The sequence below is a fragment of the Vicugna pacos genome, chromosome 11 (assembly GCF_048564905.1).
Source record: "Vicugna pacos chromosome 11, VicPac4, whole genome shotgun sequence".
Taxonomy (NCBI): Eukaryota; Metazoa; Chordata; class Mammalia; order Artiodactyla; family Camelidae; genus Vicugna; species Vicugna pacos.
Genome location: NC_132997.1, coordinates 94,187,302 through 94,211,856, shown reverse-complemented (window position 1 = coordinate 94,211,856; position 24,555 = coordinate 94,187,302). Strand labels below are relative to the sequence as shown.

The window sequence follows — 24,555 nt, the reverse complement described above, 5'->3', positions numbered from 1 at the left end:
AAATGGATTCTCTCCTAAAGCCTCCAGAAAGGCAGCTCCGCTGACACTTTAATGTTATCCTAGTGTGACTCCAGACCTCTGACCTCCAGCACTGTGAGATACAGAATTGTGTTGTTTCCGGCCACTCAGATTTTGGCAATTTGTTAAAAGCAGCAATAAGAAACTAATAAAAAGGTCCCATGTGCTATGAGAAGCCACTGAAGGGTTTAAGGCTGGAGAGTGGCATCGCCTCATGGACACCCTGAAAAGGGACATTGGATTGGAAGAAGAGACAGGGACCAACGAGAGATTAGAAGGTGGCTGCAGTGGTTTGGTAAAGAGACGATGCAGCTTGGACTAGACAGGCGGTAGTACCAAGGGAGAGGAAAACTTAAATTCAGGAAACATTTAGGGGTAGGATCGTGGGGCCCGAGGGAACAGAGGGCACTGGGAGGACTCTGGTCTGTGACTGGCGCAGTGGGGTGGGGAGCACAGCAGAAACCAGACCTCTTGGCCTGGAACTCAGGAGGGAGGCTGAGGCAGAGGATGAAATCTGGGCGCTGAAGAGGTTAAAAGAGTATCTGAAGCCACGGAATGAGCAAGATACACTGCCGAGGCTGGGAAATAGCAGCCCCAGGATGAGGCCAAGTTTCAGCCAAAGTCCAAAGTATCACATACAGACTGTACAAGTATGAGCAGGAAGCACTAAACACACAGACAGCCTCATCCTGGTGTGTTTTATTTCACATTATCTCCACAGCACTCACTGCCCCAACTTGAAATCATGGCTGCAACAGTGTCGTTCAGATGAGTCTCATGCGGGGATTTAGGGTGGCTGTTTGACCTGAGCTGGAGACTTGGTTTCCACTTAAGATCACATGAAAACACAGATCTCACAGAATTAAAGCATCTTCCTACGGCAGCCTTACTTTTTTGCATTTCTGGTGTAGGAACTGGAAGTTCCATGTTATTTTACTTGAAAAACAAATGCTCAACCAACACTCCTAAATCAAAAGGTTAATAAATATCTTTAAAAAAAGACTGAATTACTTTTTTTTTTTTTTTTACCTCTGATGCATAGTATTTGGCCATAGATGCTTCTTTAATGAATGGCCTTCCAGCTTCCAAAAGCCTAGCAGCGTTGTACGTTAGCAATCTTGCTGCTTCCAGCTGGGTGGCCATATGAGCCACTTGGTGTTGGAGCCCCTGTAATATTCAGGCCCAAGTTAGAGAATTATGGTTTCCCAAAACACAGCTCATCATCAAAGTCCTGCCTGGATATGGAACACTACTGACAGATTCGAAATATATCCACCGCACCAAATTCACATTCATTTTGTAAAAATGGTTTAAAATCTGCAATCTAAAATAAAATGATAGTACATGTATTCTTTCTTAGAAAATTTTCAAATTCATGTTTATAACTGTCAAGATTTAAAAAATAAATGATCACAAAAATGATCACAAAATCAGGTTTAGAAATTAACTGCTATACTTAATAATTATCAGCCTGTTTAACGATCAAAATTAAGCTTAAACTAAATCCCAGCAAAGCAAAAATTCAAAGATATTTCTTATTTGCTTTAATTAAGAAAATCTTAATTCTGCACACAGCCTCAAGGCATTAAAATTGTAAGCTGCAAAGTAATGAAGGGATATTGGACGTTTCAGTTTTCTTTAGCTTTATAAAGTGACTCCACTGCAATTTCTATGAACAGGTAGCAGTTTCTTTAGGGTTGTAGAAGACACAAGAATAACTGTTTAAAAGAAAAAACTCAAGAAACAGTTGCCATTTTGAAATTTTAGATGGTGATTAGGCACACATTAAATGTTAGAAAAAAATGAGTGAATTAGTGAGAATATGAATATTAACAGTTTATAGTTATAAACACTTTCCTGGAAATACAGGCATAAATAAGTGTATTATAACCTAAAATGTGTCTACATATCCATCTCCCTGGATATTTACTGAGTTCCTACTATACGCCAGGTGCTGGGTTGAGTAATGGAGACACCACATTGAAACTCACAGTCAGAGTTCCTCGTTCTCATGGCTTATCTAGTCCAGCAGGGAGAACAGACTTAAATAATTATGATGTTGTGTGACGAATGCTAAGTCAGGATACCTCAATTAAGGCAATTACTCAGTAATCTCAGAGATGGCCTTCTCTAAACAAAAAGAGGGATAAGCTGGAGGAAAACAGTATCGCTCACAAATATCCTAATAGGATTCTTCCCTTTTTGCAGTATTCGATACACACAAAAAAGGTGATGCTACATGTATACAGGTTATGAAGCAAAATAATAAACTAAATACCCACTAACCCATATGTAGAGCAAAATCCGTCCTCCTTATGATTTGTCTGTTTAGTTTATGGCATCATTTGAGGAAAAGAAAGTTGGTAACCAAATTCACCAATATTACTATCTTTTATATTAGTCCTTTCTGGCTATTGTTTTCAAAATCCTTGCCTAAACATGAGGTCATAAAGACATTCTCCTATATTTTCTCCTAAAACTTAAAATTTTGCTTTTTACATTATACCTTTAAAACTTATGAAATCTATTTTCTGTGTATGGCATGAGGTAGGGATCCAATTTCAGTTTTTCCACAAGGAGAGAAAATTTCCACTCTGTGATCTGCAACACCATCATTGTTATACATTACACATCAAACTGCCATCTACATATGAGTCTAATCCTGGTCTTTCTGTCAATTTGTCTATTTCAAGAATAGACAATCACTGTTCTAGAACAGAATATGCCCCATCAGTTAATTTGTCTATTTCAAGAACAATCACTGTTCTAAAACACAGTATCACCATTCTAGAAATTGTTTATGACTTCTTATGTGGAATGCAGAAATTCTAATTATTTTCAAAAAGTACGTTCTTTTGAATTAAACTGACAGTTACCATCTATGTCATTTAGTCTACTTACCGTACTAGGCACCAGGAGAGGGAGAAAAGTGACTCTGGCATGTCTGGGCCTACAAGGACTCACCATTTCTGAATAAAGATTTCCTAACTAGGTTATAAACACAAGGCCTGACACAAGAACACACTTGATACAGCTATGCGAATAAAAAACGAACAATCAAACACAAAGCAAAAACCAAATCACTCTAATGCAATGAAGTAGTTGGGAAAAATTCTACTAACTTTCATCAAAGCTTCACATAGATACATAAAAGTAATAGTTTTCTTTTAATTACCCACCCTAGGCATCCTGATAAGTGTCATAATCATACCTATTCATGCACCTGATCCCTCTTCCCTCACTCCCAACCCCCCACCCCGTACATACAGGGAAACACTGGTTCCCTTGTACAAAGGAGATCAGAAGCCTCCCTCAAAACCTCAAGGCCTAAAGCTGGTAAGACAAAGAAGCAGGATTTGAACTCAGGCAGTCTGACTGCAGACCCCATGCCCTGGAACTTGGAAGCAGTGAGGAGGCAGCTCCCAAGTGCTCAGCATGATATTCTGAATCATAACATAGCCCGGCCTCAAGGACAACTGTTCTGCCCTTGGAGAAAGTCAAGGAAGTCACAGGTACACACCCTGAGGCCTATTCCTTCCTCGCCCATTAAAATCCCCAAGGGGATTCTTTCCACAGCTTTATAACAAAACTCTTCATTAACAGGAAGGTGGGAGAATACAGCACAGTAGAAAGATGCTAATAATTCCATACCTGAAAATCAAATATTCTTTGGCCAAATTGTACCCTTTCTTTAATATATGGAATAGTGTAGTCAAAACATCCTTGAGCCAGTCCCAGCATCTGTTAGAAAAAATTAGAATTTCTTATTTGTTATAAGTTTATACTTTTTAATTATTCAAGTCATACATTCTTTTTACAGGCAAACCGAAAAGTTGAGGTAGAGAGAACAGAGATACCAACAAAGTGAGGTGTATGTTAATGACCTTCACTCAATGCATTTATAGAACCTAACTTCTAGTAATTGGGAGAAAATAAGTAATTTCCTACGAAGATGAGGATACTTGATTGCAGCTTGGAGGTACCTCTCCTGGCATGGCTGTGCTTACACGCCCACTTTTTAGAACTCTTCTCCTTTAAGCTTGATTCTCCAGGCACAAAGCGAGCCTTGGAAATTTTGCTCAGAACTGGCCTCAAAGACTGTCCTTCTAGAAGTCAAGTGTGGAAGGTCACTTCTTAACCTTCTATCTTCCTGCCCATTTGCATATGATCAGGATTAATAAGAGCTTTGGTGGACAGGGCATCAGAACATAAAAGAACAGTGTTTCTCAACCTTGGCAGCACATTAGAATTATCTGGGGAACTCAATAAAAAAAACGCCAATGTGGAGGTCTAAGAATTGAATCCAAACCTTTGGCACGGGGGGTTGGGTATGTATGTGTGTTGGGGGGTGAGTGTGTCCTAAGAATCAGCATTCTAACAGCTCCTTAATGATTTAACGCACAGCTAGAGTTGAAAACAACTGATAAAGAGCATCTGGTAAAACCAACACTTTATACATTTGAAGAACAAATCAGGATGTGGTGACAAGTTTAGCTGGACTGTCACATTGTTAACCAATCTCCGTATCTATTGGATTAGTCAAGCTCAGAAATTGTTTCTAAATTTCAACATTAGGTAGCTCTTAAATCACTATCTAATCATGTCAAACCATGTAGATTTTAGGAAAAGAAAAACAAAATCAGTAGTTAAAGCTTTGGGGGGGTAATACCCACAAACTTATCAGTATTTCTTTAGTGTTTAATTTCTTCTTTAGCCTTCTATTTTGAACTTTCTGGAGAAGAGAATATTATGCTAAAAATTAAAGGACAAAAACTCAAACTAAAACAAAACAAAACCCAAAAAGCAAATACAAGTGAGGCAGGGACTCCCTGAACTTTTGGCTATGAGGGAAGGTGATGTCACTATACCCTTATAACTACAGTTAATAATATGGAGTATTGACATGAAAATTGAAATTATCATTTGTCAACCAAAAACAGGCTTCTCCATCCCTGTAAAATGTTTTCAGTATAAATACTGAAAAACTAACTTCTTTTCGACTGTAGTTTCATAGTTTTTATATGTGCCTCTTTTTCTAAAAGGTATCCACAGTATTAATCAAGCAATAATAACTATCAAACCTTCACTTTTTAAAACTTTTTTTTCTGACCTTAACTTTTCATTGGGTTATCAGACAACCTGGAGTAACTGAAGTCCAGAATGTGTATTTACTGCTGGAACATCTATAGTATTTGTATGTCTAGGAACAAGGAGGTTTTGCACTGTAATTTTTAATGCTGCACCTGACCTAATTGAATCATAGGAAAACTTTAAAAAGAAGAGATAAGCCAATTCTCTTCACCTAGCATTGTGGAAAACCTTTTTGTTTTGCTTTATTTCTAGCTTTGTGGAAAACACGGGTTCAGTTTTGATCGAAGAATATTTTGTTAGCAAATTAACAGGAGTAAAAAAACATCTAGAGTAAAACTATAATTTAACTATTCCAATAGCTAATATATGCAACATTCTCAAAAATCTATTTAAGTCTTTGAATTTTGGATACTCACTGATTAAAAACAAACATACATCTACCCGTATACGCAGACATATATGTCTACAAAAATGACATAGTTCATAAAAAAACCCAAAGAACTTACTCATTTTTTTAATGTAGAAAATAACAGTTAATACCTAATAGAAAATTTTAATATACTATATAAAGGGCAAATTTGGTATAAAACTAAATAGTTCTCACCTTATGTAACTATTACTATTTCAAGTGTCACAATTTTCTGATTTTCACACGCCAAACACTAAGCAGCAAATCTTTCATTATCTATAGACTTACTACATAGTAGAATATTATTCATTCTTAATTTTAAAAATTTCAGAATGAACTATATGCTTTGAAAAGTTGATTTAAAAAACACAACATTTAATTTATAATATATTTTAGAAGTTTTTGATCCAGGCATTAGATAATACTTTAATGGTCTCAAAGCAAAAAACTGTTACCACTAAGCCATTGTTTGGTTCTCGGGACAGCATATAACCAACCAAAGTGGAATTTTAAAAAAATCACAGCCAGGAGCTATTCTTTTACCTCCTGGAAGGGAAGGACGCCATCTTGTGTTTGCAAGCTTCCAAACACCCGCTGGTTTCACTGCATTCTTTTTCCTTTCTACATTTTAATTGACTCACGCTGTGGAAGAATCAAGTTAAAGGGCTCAATGTGACTAACCTGTGCAGCAATTCCTATCCTGCCCTCATTAAGACTCCCTATGGCGTACTTATAGCCTTGGCCAACTTGTCCCAGGATATTGGCTTCTGGAACCTGAAAAGGAAAATGTGCGGTTATTTCTCAATTTAATTCGATACAATTCACTTTGATTGTATATTTTTAAATGCACATATAGCCCCAATTTGTGTGACATTACTCCAGCATAGTATTTATTAAATTCTGAGGAAACTGTCTGCTATTTCTCTCTGTCTCCCTCTAAACTGTTTCCCACATGCTCTCCGAGGGACAGGTTCACCACGGCATCCTCCAGAGCCCAGCATAGACATGTGCCGAATGAATGAATGATTCTAGAAAAAGGGACTCTCATACAGTTAGTCACATAAACAAATAACACCCCCCGCCCAACACTTATAAGATACTAGGAATTACAGAAAATATGTAAGTACTTGCTAAAGCAAGGGTAGTAAACCTTCCTTCTGTTGAGACTATTACCCACACAGAAATCAGCTGAGGTGTGTGGGGGGACATATGCATGTGTGCACAAGGGAGGAGAGAGGAGGAGAGAAGAAGTATGTTAAAATGTTCATTCATACTTTAAAAAAAATCTAGACTAGGAATAATAAAAAAAATACTTAGCTTTATAATGTGGGCAGTTGGGAGGGAGAGCGGGTAGAATGGAGAAAGAAAAAGGAAAACGGGAAGAGAGACAGTCAGTGGGGGTGAAGTAGTGGGGCTCACATGATGTCCATAAGGACATCCCATGAGCACACACACAATCACCAATAAGCGAAAAGATCACGTTCCACTGGGTGACAGAAAATCCATCACATCCTGGCCTGTCTATGTAAAGTGTAAAGGCCTAAAGTATAAGCCTTCTGGTTTTAACATAACCTCGTTTTTTTTTGTTTGTTTGTTTTTTTAACATTCTCAGCCCTAAACTGGATGCGGCTGGTCATCTTCCACTCTCACTGAGCAACGTCGCCACCTTGTGGCCTTGGTGTGCCAACCTCACACTTCCTCCTCAGAAGCAGAGTCTGGTGCACAAGCATCAAGTTTATAAATTATGAGATTAATTCTCAGAGTGGCTCTTGAGGCCAGCTGCTGGGCAGAAAGGTTTCCAGACTTTGCCTAAACTCTTGTGGCCAAACTTTGGTCATGACCCAACCTAAGAACACTGTTCAAGAGTTTTACAAAGTACTCTCCTAGGCATGCCTAATACTTTCTCACACACCTGTAGTTCCAGGCAAAGCCTATTTGACATCAGTCTTTTCCTGGAAATTCTAAGATACTCACCTTGACATTTTCAAACGTTAAAGGACAGGTAGAAGATGCTCTGATTCCCATTTTGTTCTCCGATTTCCCGATATGAAAGCCCTCGGTATCACGATCTACCAAGAAGCAGGTAATTCCTCTATACCCCTGAAATGAAGATTTTAAATTCTATCACCCTTGGACTGACAAGTTCCCTGTTTCCAAAGACGTCAAAGTAAATAGAAAACTAAAAATGGACTTTAGCAGTAAATATTAATGAACTCAGAATTGCAACATGTGTACTATGAAATAAGAATGATGGGAGGGGCTTAAATTCAAAATCCAGAAACTAATGATTTATTTGATTTTTTCAGAAACCATTGTGGCTATTAACATTATTAAGTGACACTAAAGTATACCTGGTCATAAGAATTTCATGTTTTTAATTTTATTTTATCACGTATTTTAAAGCTTCAAATTTTAATTCATTAAATGTTACACTAGTGAAAAGACAAAAGGTGTCTTTACCATTTTGTTATACAACTAAATATTCTTAAAAATGTATTAAATAGGCACTTATGTTCTTCATTATTAAACAGAAAATCTGAAATTCTATAAAATTCAAGGCTAGCTTCCTATATAACAGATTAGGAGATTAATTAATGGTCTTCCATGTAGCGAATAATTATGTCAGCAATATTTGTTTTAGGCGATTAGTAAATAAGAACATAGAAAGATGTCAGTGGTCTAATCTTTGTAGTGCTGAGGACAATGAAGAATTTAAGACTAAGTCCTAAAAAGGAAATGAAAGTAGGAAAAAGAAATGAAGAGAAAAGATGAGGGAAATGGGAAGTAGCTTTTTTTTCCAAACTCACAAGGGAAGGGTCCACATTTGCCATCACCAGGAAGAGTCCGGCATCCTCGGCATTGCTAATCCACATCTTTGACCCGTTGATGACATAATAATTTCCCTTTTTATCAGCTCTTGTCTTCAAAGCAAATGAATCACTACCCGCTCCAGCCTCTGACAGGCAGAAACTTCCTACCTGCATGTGCAGGGAAAAAATTCCAAATTAATAACTATATTTATACTCTGCATAACAAATACTCACAGCAAAACAAACATTTGCAAATCAAGCCTTTAGCTACTTCCAAAAGTCTGTACTTATCACAATAGTGATGGTATTCTGACAGTCTTATTCTCCAAAATATACCCTACTATTCGTCTAAGGCAGATTTAAAGACCTAGGCAGTAGAAAGACATCTCAATGTAAATGAAACTACCAACGAAGGTATTAGAATATATAATTGGCACAAAAAAGAAACAATTTTATTGTCTGATGATTATTCTCTAAATTCTCGAGTCGCAAATGAGAGGCAGAACATTAATTCTAGCAGCATTAATTTATTGAGCATGGCTTGAGTAATTAATGCTGCTGTGCTGTGGTCCTGTATAGAACAGACAACAATGCAGCTGCTTTTCTCCTGAAAACACCCTAAATTTAGAAAAGATCAGATCCATTTCAACAACTCATCTCTACTCACTTGTTCTGTAACTAGCTTGGGCAAATAGGTAGCCTTCTGTTCTTCAGTTCCAAGTTTTCCAATCATCGTGTTAATCAACGAGTTCTGAATGTCACACATCAGAGCCACAGATGCGTCAACTTTGGCTAACTCCTCGATCACCAGCATACAGGAGAAAAAGGAAGCTCCTGTTCCTCCATATTTTGTGTCAACTCCAATACCCATCAGCTACAGGAAAAACAAGGAAACGTAGGTGAAGAAAGCTATTTTTATGCAGGAAAATTTCCTGCAAGAAGTTAAAAAACAATCTGTAACCACATACATTCTTAATTTTTAAATTGTTTGTATATCTTATTTTAATTTGGTACAGCTCTTTTCCTCTTTTATAGGTAACAACAAAATCTATAACAGAAACTAAATTTGGAAAGGATAAAAGTACATGCTAGAACTATCATTCGTTTCCTTTCGGGATCTAAAAAAAAAATGAGAGGTAAAATGTTTTGAAGGATGACAGAATGGAATAATGAGAAAATATATAATAAGGAAACTGAAGAAAGCAGTGGGATGTCTAGTTTCATTTGGCACAATCTCAGGCTCCCCTACCTTGACTCTTTCAGCGCAGATAATAGTTGAATGACCTCTCCTTTGGGGCCATTTTAGCAAGTCCAGATGATTAGTAGACCACATTTTGTGGTGTTTCCTAGAATCACACTAGGCAAGGCCCAAGTGTCTGGTGAACACGGCCAAATGCTGGCAAGCCTTTCCAGTAACTGTCTGACTGCTCAGTAATTAGCCCTAAGTCTGGAACATGAAACGTCCACAATACTCCATTTTTAAGTATCCTCGTTTCATAAAAAAGCACATGTGTACATGTAATTCAAGACCCAAAACTGTTACCGGATAAAAGCATACTATTTCTATTCTCTCCAGACACTATGGAATCACACTGTGCTGCAGCCTGGGTGTGGCAGCTCTGTTTTAAAAGCTGATGGGAAGCTGAGCTGCTGTGAAGGTGGAACCACAAAGGAGGAGGACTGAAATGCTGAGAGAACCAGAAATGAATGATGTTCTACGAGGAAGAATTCAAGGGTGGGGGTGTGCCTGAAGACTCAGAAAGCCCTGATGACATCTGACTGTAACATCTTTAGTAGTCATCCAAAGACACTGCTTCCCAAAAAAAGGCATTAATTTCTCCCACATTGGATACACTGTCTTTGTCAGCTATTACGGAAGGCGACCTCCACAGAAGTGGGACAACAGAGGTCAGGAGTCACACGTGGTTGATGCAGGATGTGCAGGATGTGCAACAAAGCAGATTCTCTCGGGGACACTCCATCCCAGCAGGAGCAGGGGGTGGAGCTGGCTGGCAACTCGCTGCTGCGGATGACCCCCACTGCGAGCACTACCCCCTCAGGAGACCGGTATTCAAAATGGGGTACCCCAAGACCTCTCAGGGAAGCCGGGGGGTTCTGGACACAGAGAAGATGAAACCTGGCTGAGAAGTGGACTCAGAAATGCTGTGTGACCCACTGTGGGTCCTCGTAAGATTCCATTTCCCCAAGAGTTTTCTTGTTGAGAAGGTTGGAAAAATCACGACTGTACGTGGTATGTTTAAAAGCTGGGCTCTTTAAAACAGGAAGAAATGAAACATTTAAATCCAAAAAGCTACTTTTCAAACAAGGACAAGATTTAAGCCAATGGCTGTGAACAGGAGCTATTAGTTCCGGGATATCCCTAGGATTCCAAATAAAAATTAAGCATCACTTCACGCGTACAGAGACGGGGGAGATGGAGAGCACAGTGATTTTGAAATGCTCTCCTTAGAGCTCCTATGCTGATGACCTCTCCCTCTACCCACAGCCAGAACATTTCTACTTTTATCCACTTTATATATATTGTGCTTCCATTAAAGGGCTTTTAAAAAGTTGGAAATCGGTTGCCCTGGTTAACGTGGAATTCAGATACCGCCTTTTGCTTCTAAGATGTCCACATACATAGGTATCAGATTAGATGCTCTAGTGCGAAGTCTTACTAAGGTGGGGTTTCTTAACCTTGGTGTTACTAAGGTGGGTAATTCTGTCTTGGTAGGCTGTCCTGGGCACTGCAGGGTGTTCAGCAACATTCCCCACCTCTACCCCACCAGATGCCAATAGCACGTCTGCAGGGAGCCACTCATGACCTGAGGACTGCCGAGCACAGAACGGGATGGAAAATCCCAAAGTGCTGGCGTCAGGCTCTGAGATTGATCTAGCAAAGACAATCTCTGTCCCGCCACCCCTTTGAAGAAGAATGCACCAGGTGTTCTAAAGCTCTAGGAACATCCAGAGCTATTAAGTCACTGATGACCTTAGAACAGAGAGATACAATCAGCATACAAGTTAGTTATCTCAGTTTACTTGAATAATTATCTTAGTTAGTGATCTTGATATGTGGGAACACTGACTTTAGTGTAGGAGTACTATAAACAATGTTAATCTGTAGAACAATATACGAGATAATGAGCCCTAAAACAATACCTATGCCTACAGTGCAGGAATGCACAAGATAGCTAGTTGAAATTGTATAAATTAACTGCTGAAAATAAACTCAATGTCCATTCTTGGCTTAGCGTCTTGCGGGCTTAGAGTGAGACCCTCTCAACCCCATCTTTTAGTCTTGTCTTTCTTTTCTCAGTCCTGCAGCACAGGTTTCTGGACCTGATCGATTGTCGGCTGGCTCCGACAAGCGGCGCCCGAACAGGGACCTGAAATCTGGAGGAGATTGCTGCAGCGACCACCGCGGAAGAAACGAGGAGTGCTCGATTTTAAAGTAAAAGATGCCGACACGCCGCGCTGGCTCCCGGAAAGGCTGGTACGCCAGGTGGAGGAGAGTGGTGATAAAACACCTTCAACAACTGCAGATCCAAAAGAAAACACCCCTGCCGACGATTCAGCAAACGGAACAACTGATTCAACAAGCGAATCAGATAAGCGAGAACAACTGAAAATCCACAAATGTCATTAATGTTTCTGGTCATTAGTTTGGCATGTACCGTTGCTCTTATGCCCTTTCCTGGTGCCCAAGCAAATGTATTTTTGTCATGGGCTCAATCTTATGCTGAATTCCATAATACATCTGATTGTTGGGTTTGCAGTGCTATGCCGTTGTCTGTTGGCAGCTTGCCTTGGTGGGTTATGCCTGTTACTAAACATGAATTTCATACTATATGTGAGTTACTGTTACAACAAAAACAACGATATTTGTATTCTCAAAATGTGTCTGCACTTGCCTGGCGTTCTGTAAAAATTATGCATTCTGAATTTTTCTTTGACCTTAATGCTACATTTGAGGAAGCCATGGACATTTATGAAAAAGCCCCACAACAGGCTAAATAACGAGATGCAGATGTTTCTGGACGTCTTATTGGACAATATTATCAAATATGGGATGATGTACTTTGGGTTTTGTTATAGCACCAGGAAGGATTGTAAAATCAGTACAAGGTGTCCCTGCCAATATGCCTAATTTGCACGCTCGTTGGAGCAGAGCTGCTTTTAAATGGTATGATTATCTTGCTGCTATTTTTCTTCCTTCATTAGGAAATGTTGATGTTATGACTAAAGTAAATGCATTGACAAATTTTACACAAAAGGCATTGACCGATGTAAAACATGCGGTGGAAGAGTTAAATGCCGAACAAAAGCTTATGAGAAAAGCAGTTTTACAAAATAGAATGGCTCTCGATATAATTACTGCAGCACAAGGAGGAACCTGTGCTATTATTAAGGTAGAATGTTGTGTGTTTATACCAGATGTATCTGGCAATGTGTCCCAAGCAGTAGAAGATATGCAAGAACAGATAAGAAATATGGATTCCCCTACTCCATTCTTACCAGCACAATGGTTTGATTGGTTTAAAAGTGATTGGTGGAAACATGCTTTAGTGATTGTGATAATTATTTTGATCCTGATTTGTATGGCTCCTTGTATACTCTCTTGTTTATCAGAATTTCTGACGCAACGTATGCTTGCTTTTAGCCGCATTCATCGGCAAAATTAGTAGGATGTCCTGAGCTTGGACAAGCCTGGCAATTTTAAAATAAAAAAGGGGGAGTTGCGGGGAGCCACTCATGACCTGAGGACTGCCGAGCACAGAACGGGATGGAAAATCCCAAAGTGCTGGCGTCAGGCTCTGAGATTGATCTAGCAAAGACAATCTCTGTCCCGCCACCCCTTTGAAGAAGAATGCACCAGGTGTTCTAAAGCTCTAGGAACATCCAGAGCTATTAAGTCACTGATGACCTTAGAACAGAGAGATACAATCAGCATACAAGTTAGTTATCTCAGTTTACTTGAATAATTATCTTAGTTAGTGATCTTGATATGTGGGAACACTGACTTTAGTGTAGGAGTACTATAAACAATGTTAATCTGTAGAACAATATACGAGATAATGAGCCCTAAAACAATACCTATGCCTACAGTGCAGGAATGCACAAGATAGCTAGTTGAAATTGTATAAATTAACTGCTGAAAATAAACTCAATGTCCATTCTTGGCTTAGCGTCTTGCGGGCTTAGAGTGAGACCCTCTCAACCCCATCTTTTAGTCTTGTCTTTCTTTTCTCAGTCCTGCAGCACAGGTTTCTGGACCTGATCGATTGTCGGCTGGCTCCGACAACGTCCAGTTTAGACAACCGACGTTTCCAGACATTACCAAATGTCCTGTGGGAGACAAAACAGCCCCTGGTTTGATACCACTGCTCTCAGGAAATCACTCTTGCTTCTAACCTTTTACTTAAAAAGCACAGTATTTCTAATTTAACATACTAATTCAATTTAAAAAATCTTTAACAAGGATCTCAATCTAAAAGAGAATATAGATTATTTTGACTAGGAAATGAAGAGTTAATTATAGGCCTAAATATAAATTTCTAAATTTAAAAGTATTCATACATTTTAACACTGGAAAGTATTTATAAAAGTTTGAAATTGGAAGAAGCATTAATTACATACCCCTTGTTGAAATAATCCTTGTATTATCGATTTTTCCATTTTTCCTTTTTCATCCATTTTTGAAACCAAAGGAGCAATTTGTTCCTGGGCAAATTTTTTAACTGTGGGGGAAAAAATACGAATAAGTCTTTCTTTTATTAATACAACATGTATTAGTTTTTCAAAAAAATGTTTTAAAATTAATGTCAAAAATTCCATTCACAAACTTCGATGAACACAGCCACCACTCATGTCACAGGGTATGGGATTTCGTGTGACCTGTCATGACCAGAGGACTGATGAGGAGAAACTGAGAAGATTACTCACCTGTGTCCTTGATCATTATCTCTTCATCTGTAAATGTTTGCAGAGGAGTGTAGGACAGTTTATCGTTTGTCATTCTGAGTAGAGCTTCTGACTGGGAAGATTTTAGGACATGAGGAGGATTTTTCCAAGAAGACAGGGAAGTTGGGAAGTTTCTTCTTAGCTGTGAACAGTCCCCAGTGAATAGGGAACACATACACATTAGGTAAGTAAAGTACTGAAACATCAGACTCCTTGGGAATAACTATAACCCATTCTTACAACTTCTTTCACCAAAACGAGAGATTAAAGCGGCATATTTTAAAATTCACTATCTTGTGATCAAAAATACAAATTGACTTGTTGCGGGGAGGGTATAGCTCAGTGGTAGAGCAATGCTTAGGACGCACTGGGTTCAACCCCCAATACCTGCATTAAAAGCAAAAACCAAAACAAGCTGGCTTGTTAATATCTATCTCCTGTATCCGGCAATGAGCTGTTCTAAATAAACAAATTTCTCAGATAATTTACTTTTACCTTCAAGGAAGTACAACTTTCTAGGTGGAACTCGTTCTTAAAATGTCCCATTTCTCCGCTTTCTTGGATAGGGGAACCTGACAACAGGGCTGACTGACCACCATGAGGGGCGTTCTGCCGTGGGGCAGGTTGCAGAGCGCCCTGCCTGCCCGGAGTGGCTGCAAGCAGCTCTGCTTTTGTTTTTTTCAGCTTCTCATTAGTAAGAGACAGGGCAGCACACGGGTTAAGAAAATGGTCTCTGGAGTCCGAAAGAACTAGTTAGTTTCAAACCCTAGCATCTGGTATCCACTGACTATGTGATCTTGGGCAAGTGGTTTTTAACCTCTCAGGTAAAATCTCTCAGACTTAAGTTTCCTTCCCTGTAAAATGTGAATAATAACCTTTTGGAGTTTTCTAAGGCTTAATCAAGCAATTCACATAAAGGGTTCAGCCAGTGCCCACCACACAGTAAGAGCTCAATAAAGGGTAATGACTATCACTACTCTGACCCCTAAGAATATGGTAGTAGTGATCGCAACAGAAGCAGTCGCAGTTGTAATGTAGTTAAATTGCAAAGCTAACTATTCTTGCCGTTAGTGTGTCTCCCTATTGGAGTGTCCCAAATCCTCAACTTGACAATTCAAATCAGCAATGGATTTGCTACAATTTTGTTGAAAAGAGAAATCACCCCATTTCAAAAGCTTGTTACCAATTTTATTTTGTAGAATTCTAGTGCAAGGGAAACAAATGAAGAATTCAGTCTTTTCCTGAACATAAACCAAAACCAAAAAAAAAAAAACCTGCTAAGTGAAAGAAGTTGGCCACAAAAGACCATATATTGTATGAAACTGTTTATTCGAAATTTCCAGTGCAGACCAGTCCACAGAGACAGAAAGCACAGCAGTGGCTGCAGACGCTGAGTGAGAGTGAGGAGTGACTGCAAAAGGGTACCAGGATCTTTCTGGGGTGACGCAAATGTTCCAAAATGACGGTGGTGGTGGTTGCACCTCTCTGCAAATTTACTGAAAACCACTGTATTATAAGTCTCAAAAAGAATGAACTGTATTGGTATGTAAATTATACCTCAATAAACTTGTTCAAGAAATGAGTGCTTTCCTTTTACCCCAAAAAAATTAACAGAATATACTGAGCATCTGCCAAATGCCTGAGAGCATGTGCAGGGACAAAGTTCAGCTCCTGAGAAGCTGATGGTATATATACAAGGCCTAAGTCATGCAATTGGCAAGAAACAAAGCCAAGTTTTGCAGGATTAAAAAGCAAATGGAGTAATACACTGCAGTACATTTTCTCAATAGTTCTGAGAGTACACAGAAAAGTTTATGGATAAAAAGAGGAAAAAAGAAACAAGGGTCACCACGTTTGAAACCACCATTAATCTCTCCTATGTATCAGTCAATCTTTGCAGTTTTGTGCCTAAGAGTAGATGTATTCTGCTCCAGATTCACCTGAGAAAAAGAAACACTGGCCAGTCAGAAGAAAACGTGTATTATCTCATTTTTTCTAGTTGATTTTGTTTTGAGAATTAGGAGACAGTTCAGCGCAAATTTGCATGGAACCCTTTTTTCTCATTAAAAGACAGCTGGGACATGAAAACTTTAGACTGGAAAGGAGGAAGGGGAGACACGAAGTACCGTCTTCTTCCTGAGACAGACAGCAAGAATTAGAAAGAAGGGCAAAGAGCAGAGGGGTAAGAAACCCAAGTGTGAAGGGGCTGGGGGCGGCGGGTGTAGCTAAGAAACAAAAGGGGAGAGAGTGGTCCGGAGCAGCAAGAAGAAAGAAAGAATGGGAAGAGGAACGGAGTTCTGGAGAAGGAAGAGAAGTATGGGTGTGATTTTCCTCCATGGCTGGTGATGGAGTCTTGGATGAGGCCCTTTTATAGGTAGATAGATAAACAGGTAGGTAGGTAGGTAGGTAGATAATTTGAATGAATGAAAGAGCGGGTTAACCAATCTCCACAAAAGCTCACAAAACTTGTCTATTACATTTCAAAAGCTGCAATACACTGCCCACATTTCTTACTTCTAGGGGAGATTTACTTCACTAAACCCACTGCAGAATGCTTTTTGTCTCTTAGTCGATGTAACACCTTTGTACCGAAGTTTATCTTTAGCAGAATGCCCACCACTGAGAAACTTAAGAAGCCAGTGGGTCTTACAATACCCATTTTCCCCTGCTGACACAACTGTGACCTCCTTAGTCTTAGTATCACTACTGACAAAATGTATGACTGTTCAACACACAGCAGTTACTTTAGACACAAGATAACAGGCAGATGTCCTTTACACAGTACGACGTGGTACACAAGCGTAGGGTGAGCCTAGGGAAGATGCTCATCGTAAAACACAGTGGCTATCTATGCTAAGTGAATGGAATCCACTTTTAACCAAAGCAATGAAAGACAGCACCTATTTTTTTTGGCAGAAAAATAATTTCCCTTTAACATGACAGTTTTTAATAAAGAAAATGTTTCCTTGCCTTGCCTTTAACCACACAGACCAAGGTTTCAATGATTTTCAACTGTCCCCTGCCCTTCAGTGTTGACCTCAGCCTCTGCAGCTTTGGTGCCCATTCCATCAAAATGATTTTCCACAGTTATAACCCATTGCACCACATCATCACATTTTTTTGTATAGAGCAGCAATTGCTACTTGAATGGAATAATGGTTATTTATGCCTTGCCAAATACTTTTCGAAGTTTGAGTCTGATCTGTTTCTTACTCAACTGCCCAGAGTTCTGTTGCACTTAGAAGTACTGATGATCAAACCTGGGGTCTGCAGACCCTTGTGGATAAAACAGCAAAAGTTCATGAATCTGGATGGGGGGGAAATTATATTTTTATTTCACTGGCCTCTGACTGAAACATGGCATTCCCTCCAGTTATGCATGTAGGGAACAAGTGACATCGGTGTTGAAAGAAATCACAGCAATCATCAAACGACAGCTGAAATAGTGCTGGTGCTCATCGCTACTTCCAAATTACAGCCACTATTCCAGCTCCTGCCAAGTCTTACTTCAGAAGCACATATTCCTATAGCATAATTTAAAATATTTTTATAACTTTTATTCTAACTGATTTCCTTTGTAATCCTATACATTTTACCTTACACATTTTAAAACTTGAGAAAAGGTCTATAAACTTGTCTAGATTACTGTCTACTTTTCACCCACGACACAAAAAAAGGTTCAGCATGCCTGACTACTGAGCGTTCTGGTGAATCTTCTGCCAAACTCATCACGCCTAGCCGTTATACTCATCATAACCCTTCTCTGTTCTGTTCCAGCTAATGTTGCTCCAAACATTCTTAAAGTGCTTCAAATCGAGAAGCTTTCATATGTATGAATGAATGAAAAAATAAATAAACAGAAAGGGGGGAAAAACCAAAACAACAACAAAAAAAGAAAACAAAAAAAAGGAAAAAAAAACCCCTATGTATGAAAGGTAAAAAGGAAGACACAGGAGAGAGGTTGTACTAAACTGCAAAAACCCACCCTGGCTTTTCTAGAGGACAGTTCTGACAGAACAGGAGGGCTTCACCCCACATCCTGATTTGCATTGGTTCCCACCACGTGTGCCCTGCTGGCTCCTCCCATTGCGTGGGTGTGTGAATGTGGTTTGTTTTTGCATGGTTTGACTCCATTCCAGCACCAGAGTTCACAGGGCTCATTCTAGCTGACTTTTCTTATTGGTAACTTCTGACAATGAGAAGCCTGGCTATGACTCACTGTCTAGGGTGAACTTACTTTTTGAAACCTAGTACACATATACATACCTCTGTGAGACTCAGATCCATCAGAGCACAGTGCTTGTGTCCAATCCTGCCTTTAGCCTTACGGCACTCAGTCAAAACACTGTTTCTGAAAGTTCTTCCTTCCCCACACCGCTTCTCAGTGTGGCTGTGTGATTCACTGGTAATGATTCTGTGGCCAAGTCCAACAACGGAGGATCTTCCCCACACCAACAAGCAACTTTCCAGCACCACCTGGGCGTCCTACAGTCCGACTCGATTCTGACACTATCTACCTGGAGACAGCTCCAGACCCGACTGGTTAAGGACTCAGCTTCACAAGACTGCCCACACACCACACCCCCTCATACCAACGGCAAGCCCACGTTGTCACCTGTGCTTCAGACCCACTGGCTATAGATCAAAAGTTTCCAGAACCTTCTCCTTGGGTTCATTTAATTTGCTAGAGTAGCTCACAGAACTTAGGACATTTTACTTTGGGGATTATTGGTTTGTTACAAAAGGATATGCCAACTAAAAATTGGCACTTGCCATCTGCTTCTACAAGGATGAGGTCATGAGCTGCTGCGGCTGCCGAATTTCAACACGCACTGAAGGAGTTCAGGGTAGAGATCAGGAACTAGGCATTCCGTGTTCTGGAAAACCTGGTAGGATAGGTCTTCAAATAGATATTTTCAGGAGATTTTTTATGAGCCCAGATTTTTGCAACTCTTCACTTGAAAAGCACTGAAATTATTAACGATGACATCTGCTCCCGTGACTAGCAGCAAGTGTCTGCCTAAATGTGTGCTTGACTGCACATGCCCCCTCGACTAAAATCATATATAATACTGACATTTCCCCCGCCCCCACCTCTTCGGAGCAGTCATGCAGAGCTACCTGAAATGCTGTCTCCTGGGCTATAGTCCACATTTTGCCCCAAATAAAACTTAACTCAACTCTCACATTGTGCGATTTTATTTCAGTCGACAGATACTACTCAGGAACAGCCAGACTGTCAGCAGACAGGATGGGGGGCCCTGGAAAGAACCAGGCATGGCTTTCTTGACATAAGAAAAGCCATTTTGACCTAAGCCATTCTGTGATCTAAGGCTGGCTACAGTGCTTGCCCTAGAACAGGTCTCAGTAATTAATGATCTTAACGGAAGTGAGGGAGTGCAGGAGCAAAGGAAAAGGAGTCAAGAAACCACAGCTCAGTGATAACACAGTCCTACATCCTCCTCAAGGGATGTACCTAAAAATCTGACGCACATCTTTGAGCTGTTCTGCAGGAACTAAGGCCCTGACCCAGGTGGAGGATGCTGCTGACCTTTTCTGACCCCTGTGACTCCAGTCAACTAAAGCTTGGACTTCTGCCCTGATTCTATGCTGAATTCTCCTCTGCTCAAGTCCCTTCCTGAATTTACATGTACCCTTAGTTTAAAACTTCCCCAATTTTGCTTCTGGGCAGACATCACTTTGGGAAAGATCCCCGGAGTTCTCCTTACTTACAGCAAATAATAAATCTTTTCTTCTCCAGATCCAGGTTGCATCTTTTGTCTTGACACTCAACAAGAGGCACACTCAGTTTTTTGGGTAACAAGGTGAAGAGATGTATAGGGCAAGATATGGGGACAGGGTTCAAAGCTTCCTTGTTCTTTCCAAGAAAACCATTCTCACAGCACCTCAATGTGTTCACCAACTGGGGAGCTCTGAACTCTGTCCTTTTAGATTTTTCTGGAGGCTTCATTACATAGGCATGGATTGATTAAATTGCTGGTCAGTGACCAGATTCAACCTCCAGCTCCCCTCCCCTCCAGGAGGTTGGGGGGAGGGGGTGGGACTCAAAGTTCTAGCTCTCCAATCACATGGTTCATTCCCCTGGCAACCAGGCCCCATTCTCAGGTGCTTCCAAAAGTCCCCACATTAACAGAAACTCAGGGTGGTTGAAAGGGGTTTGTTGTGAATGACAAAACACCCACTTAATCTTTATGGCTCTGAAGTGATTTCAGAAACTGAGGACCAGAGACCAAATATTACAACAGAAGATGCTCCCATTGCTCTTATTGCTTAGGAAATTCCAAAGTTTTAGGAACTGTGAGTCAGGAACTGTGGAGAAAGACCAAAATATGTATTTATTGCTGAAGAGAAAAACCACAGGTCCAAAATGGCATCACTTATGCTAAAGTGCATGATACCAAATCTAGAACAAATACTGACCTAACTGCAGTTCTGATCCTCCCGGCTTGTTGCTGGAATCTTAGTCAACCAGTTTCGGCATTTTCTGGTCAGCACTAAAGGGATAATCTGACATGTGGGCCCTCTCCACCCCAACCCAACAAAGATGCAAAGTGCCAGATAAAAAAACTGGTGGCGACTTCCTCCTCCCAGACCTCCTGGCCTCAAACGGCCCTTTCTTCTCCTAATCACTTCCTTGCCCAACCCTCTTGCTTGTAAAAACTTTCCATTTTGTCCAACTCCTAGGAATGACCTTCTGTTTACTGGACGGAATTCCGCCCAGTGGATAATAAAGCCAGTTAGATCTTCAAATTTACTCAGCTGAATTTTGTGTTTTTTAACATTATTATGTATCACAACATTAGAACTTTGTGGGGCCAATTTGAGACAAGAGGGAAGGGGGCAGGGCACCGCCACTCAAGGAATGACAGCAACCAAAATGGTGGAAGATTCACCTACCAGTTGGCCTTGAGGATTAAGAGGTTTAATTTTTAGTAGACCTTGAGCTTCATTATATGCTCATTGTAACACTGTGATCAAATAACATGCCCACAGATGCCATGACAACCCCAAGGCTAACCACAAAAGGCCAAAGAATGGGCAGTGGCCCAATACCTGGTAATCCAAGCCCCTTCCCCAGGGCAGTTGGACTGACTCCACCTGCAGGCATGTGAAGCTACTGAGACCATAAAAAGTGACACCACCACGCCTAGGGGCCCTTGGCGCTCTCTTTCCCCTTTGGAGACAGCCCGCATTCTGTCTATGGAGTGTGTACCTACTTTTGCTTTAACCTGAGCACCCAATTCCCACACTTCTTTCCTTGCCTTTCTCTTGCCTTACAGTCTATGCAGTATGTACCTCTCTGAATAAATCTATCTTAACTCAATGGTAGCTCGCACTTGAATTCTTTCCTGTGTGAAGCCAAGGACCCACACTTTGCAGGGCAAGTCTCAGGGGCTCAACCAAGACCTGGGACTTGGCCCTCCTCACACCCCACATCCGTCTTCCTGAGTCATCTCTGGCGCCCAACGTGAAGCGTTTACATAAAGAAATGGTGCTCAAAGGGCATCATCTCGATCCGCCTATTGGGCTGCGGCTCCCCTCTCTTCGGAGGGTGGCGGGGGGCTTCTCCTGTGCCGTGCAGATTCCAGTAGCCCTTAGGTTGTGGCTGACGCTGCCTGTAGGATCTGGCAGAGACCAGCTCCCTAGCCATGAAAGAGCCCACCGAGCCTAAGGTTTTTCTCCCCTTGATCTTTTCTCAATCTCTCCTCTTTCGCTCTATCTCTTCTATCTCTTCGGACTCGAGAAGATCCACCAAGGCGACCACTCAGACATCCAAATTAAGACCATGTGGCAAGTAACCGGCAATCTGATTGGGTGAGCTTCCCCTCCATGGCTCTTTGAGCCCAATTCCACCTCTCTACATGGTGTTGGTCTGGTTCCAGGATGCTGGAACTGCAAAAGGGAGCCCAAATTAGGGGACTCCGGGAGTTCCCCTTTAAAAATTTGCAGCCTGGCCCTCCCTGATTGCCCTCAGGGCACATGGCCTCATTGCATCCATAGGAGGGAGTCGCGGGCAGCACTCCCTCTTCGGATCACGGGTTTTGTACCCCTGAACGAGAGTTACCAGTGAGTGCTCTGTTCACAGGTCGCAGGTTTTCTGTACCCCTTGGTGGGGTCACAGGTTTTCTCACCCTTTGGTGGGGACCAAATAAAGAAGACCTGTTTGCCTTCTGTATGACATTGGCCAACTCAGCAAGTTCTTTCCCAAACTATCAGTAAACAAAAAATTAAACCAGAGACTAAATTCCCTCTGTTTCCAGAGAAATCTTAAAAGATGAGATTATTAATGAACTTACTACTTTTTCAATTGTGCTATTTACCTGGGTCCAACACATCACCAGGTACTGGGAATTTCTCTGACTCACCCTCCTTTTCAGGGAAATCAGATTGGTAGCAGAAAGAACAGTTAAAATATAAGTCAGGACACCTAGTTCCAGACTAGGATTTGCATATTCCAATGCCTGCAGGGGCCAGGTGAAGGGAGCACTGGAACATAACGCAGTTCCCTACTGTTAAATGGACCGTAGACTGAGTCTACACCCTCCATCAGTTTACAATCCAGTATCTCCATAAACTGGCCCAGGCTTACTGGGCTGTATCTTGCACTTCTCAAAAACACGTGCCTCTGCTTTCCTTGGGTTGTTCCCTTTACTCTACATGGCACAAACTCTGCTTGTACTTTTTTTCTGACTGGACTTAAACATCCCTTCCCTTCTTTTGCCCCAATTCTGAATAAAACATGTTTGTCATGAAGTCTCCTGTGATATCCTCCACTTATTCTCCTGTTGCTTTGCCTTCACTCAGCATTCACCCAGAATGTTCTCTAATGCGCTCTAAAGGCTCAGACTTGCACTCTCTTGTACCTTCATTCCCTCAGGTGTCCCATTCTCATTTGTGGCTTTGGTGATCACCTGTATCTCTAGTTCTTATTCTTCTGCTGGTTTCCAGATCATCTTCCTGCCTGGCTTCCAAAACTCTCCAGTAGTAAGTTTTACTGACACTTTTTAAAGTCTAAAGTCTAAAACAAAATTAATAATTTTCCTTCTGTCCCCCCTAAACTGCTTTTCCTCCAGACATTCCCATCTTTGCCCATCACTGAGCCAGTCCATTTAGAAAATGTGGAGTCCATCTAATTCCTCCACCTCAAGGTAATTACCAACTCTTCTCAAATCTTCCTTTATTAGTGCATCATCCTCTCTAACCATCAGCGGTATCACCCTAGCTGAGGGCCTTGTCACCCCACAGGTGAATTTCTGAAATGGTCTAAGTGGGATCTGTGCTTTTGAGTTCTTTCTGCAAGCTACTGACTATTTATCTCGTAAAGCCCTTTGGCAAACAGCACCTCAGAATCTCAATGACTCCTGGGGGAATCCTGAAGATCAGTTTCTACAGTCAACAAATTGGATGTGGCAAATAGGTTGAGAGAGCATTTTCTACCAGGTTGTAAGGAGAACGGGCAACTTTTCCCAGCCTCCTGGAGCACACACCAGTACAGGTCTACACCAGCGGTACTCAACTGGGCCAATTTTGCCTCAAGGGGACATTCGACAATGTCTGGGAAACTCTTGGTTGTCACAACTCGGGGTGCCAAACATCCTACAATGCACAAGACAGTCTCCCACAGCTGTGAATTATTTGGCCTCCAATGTTAGTAGTGCCAAAATTGAGAAACCCTGGTCTAGCACTTAGGAAAAAAGGAATCAAGACAGTGTGAGCCCAAAATAGGGCTAGTATTTAAGGATCCTGAAAGAACAAAAATTTTTGGGCTGCCAGAGAAGATCTTCACAGCTGGTCTTCCAGGTACCAGAGGGAAAGAAGGACGGTAAACAAAGATAAATTTGCATTTGCAAAGAAATGCTGTCATTTCTGTACTGATGAGTGATAATGAGACAGGAAGATAAGAGCACAGCCTTTTCGGAAAAGGACTGGGAATGGTAAGGCGCTGGGGCCTGAGTCCAGGAGGATAAAAACAGGTTCACAGGAATAATTCATTTTACCTCTGTTACACTAACGAGTCCACTTATTTGCACAAGACTAGAAGCTCTACTATAAATTTTAACCCTGTCTGCTCCTGTGCTTTCTTGCAGAAACTTCTCCTACCTTTCTTTTCCCTCACAGAAACACTCCCTATTCCCAGGAGCCTCCATGGAGCCACCTGCTGATCAAAGTTTGATGATATCTAGAAATGATCAGTGATGCTGAGACAAACCCTTTGGTCCTTTTGTTATAAAAGCAACTCAC

The 24,555-nt window shown here is 40.9% G+C and overlaps 1 protein-coding gene across 4 annotated transcripts in view; it reads right to left on the bottom strand.

The window, feature by feature from the left end:
• The window catches only part of ACADSB (acyl-CoA dehydrogenase short/branched chain), a 31,821-nt gene that overhangs the window by 4,602 nt on the left and 2,664 nt on the right, over positions 1-24,555 (bottom strand). For 3 of the 4 annotated variants that reach the window (XM_072972065.1, XM_006207422.4, XM_072972067.1), the window contains 8 exons: positions 14,275-14,434; positions 13,969-14,069; positions 8,996-9,202; positions 8,326-8,496; positions 7,493-7,618; positions 6,200-6,292; positions 3,670-3,759; positions 1,048-1,185 (listed from right to left, as the gene is read on the bottom strand). In XM_072972065.1, coding sequence (XP_072828166.1) covers positions 1,048-1,185; positions 3,670-3,759; positions 6,200-6,292; positions 7,493-7,618; positions 8,326-8,496; positions 8,996-9,202; positions 13,969-14,069; positions 14,275-14,434 — 1,086 coding nt within the window. Of the gene's footprint in view, positions 1-1,047; positions 1,186-3,669; positions 3,760-6,199; positions 6,293-7,492; positions 7,619-8,325; positions 8,497-8,995; positions 9,203-13,968; positions 14,070-14,274; positions 14,435-18,558; positions 19,356-24,555 lie in introns of those variants that run through there. The other variant, XM_072972066.1, reaches the window with a different exon arrangement.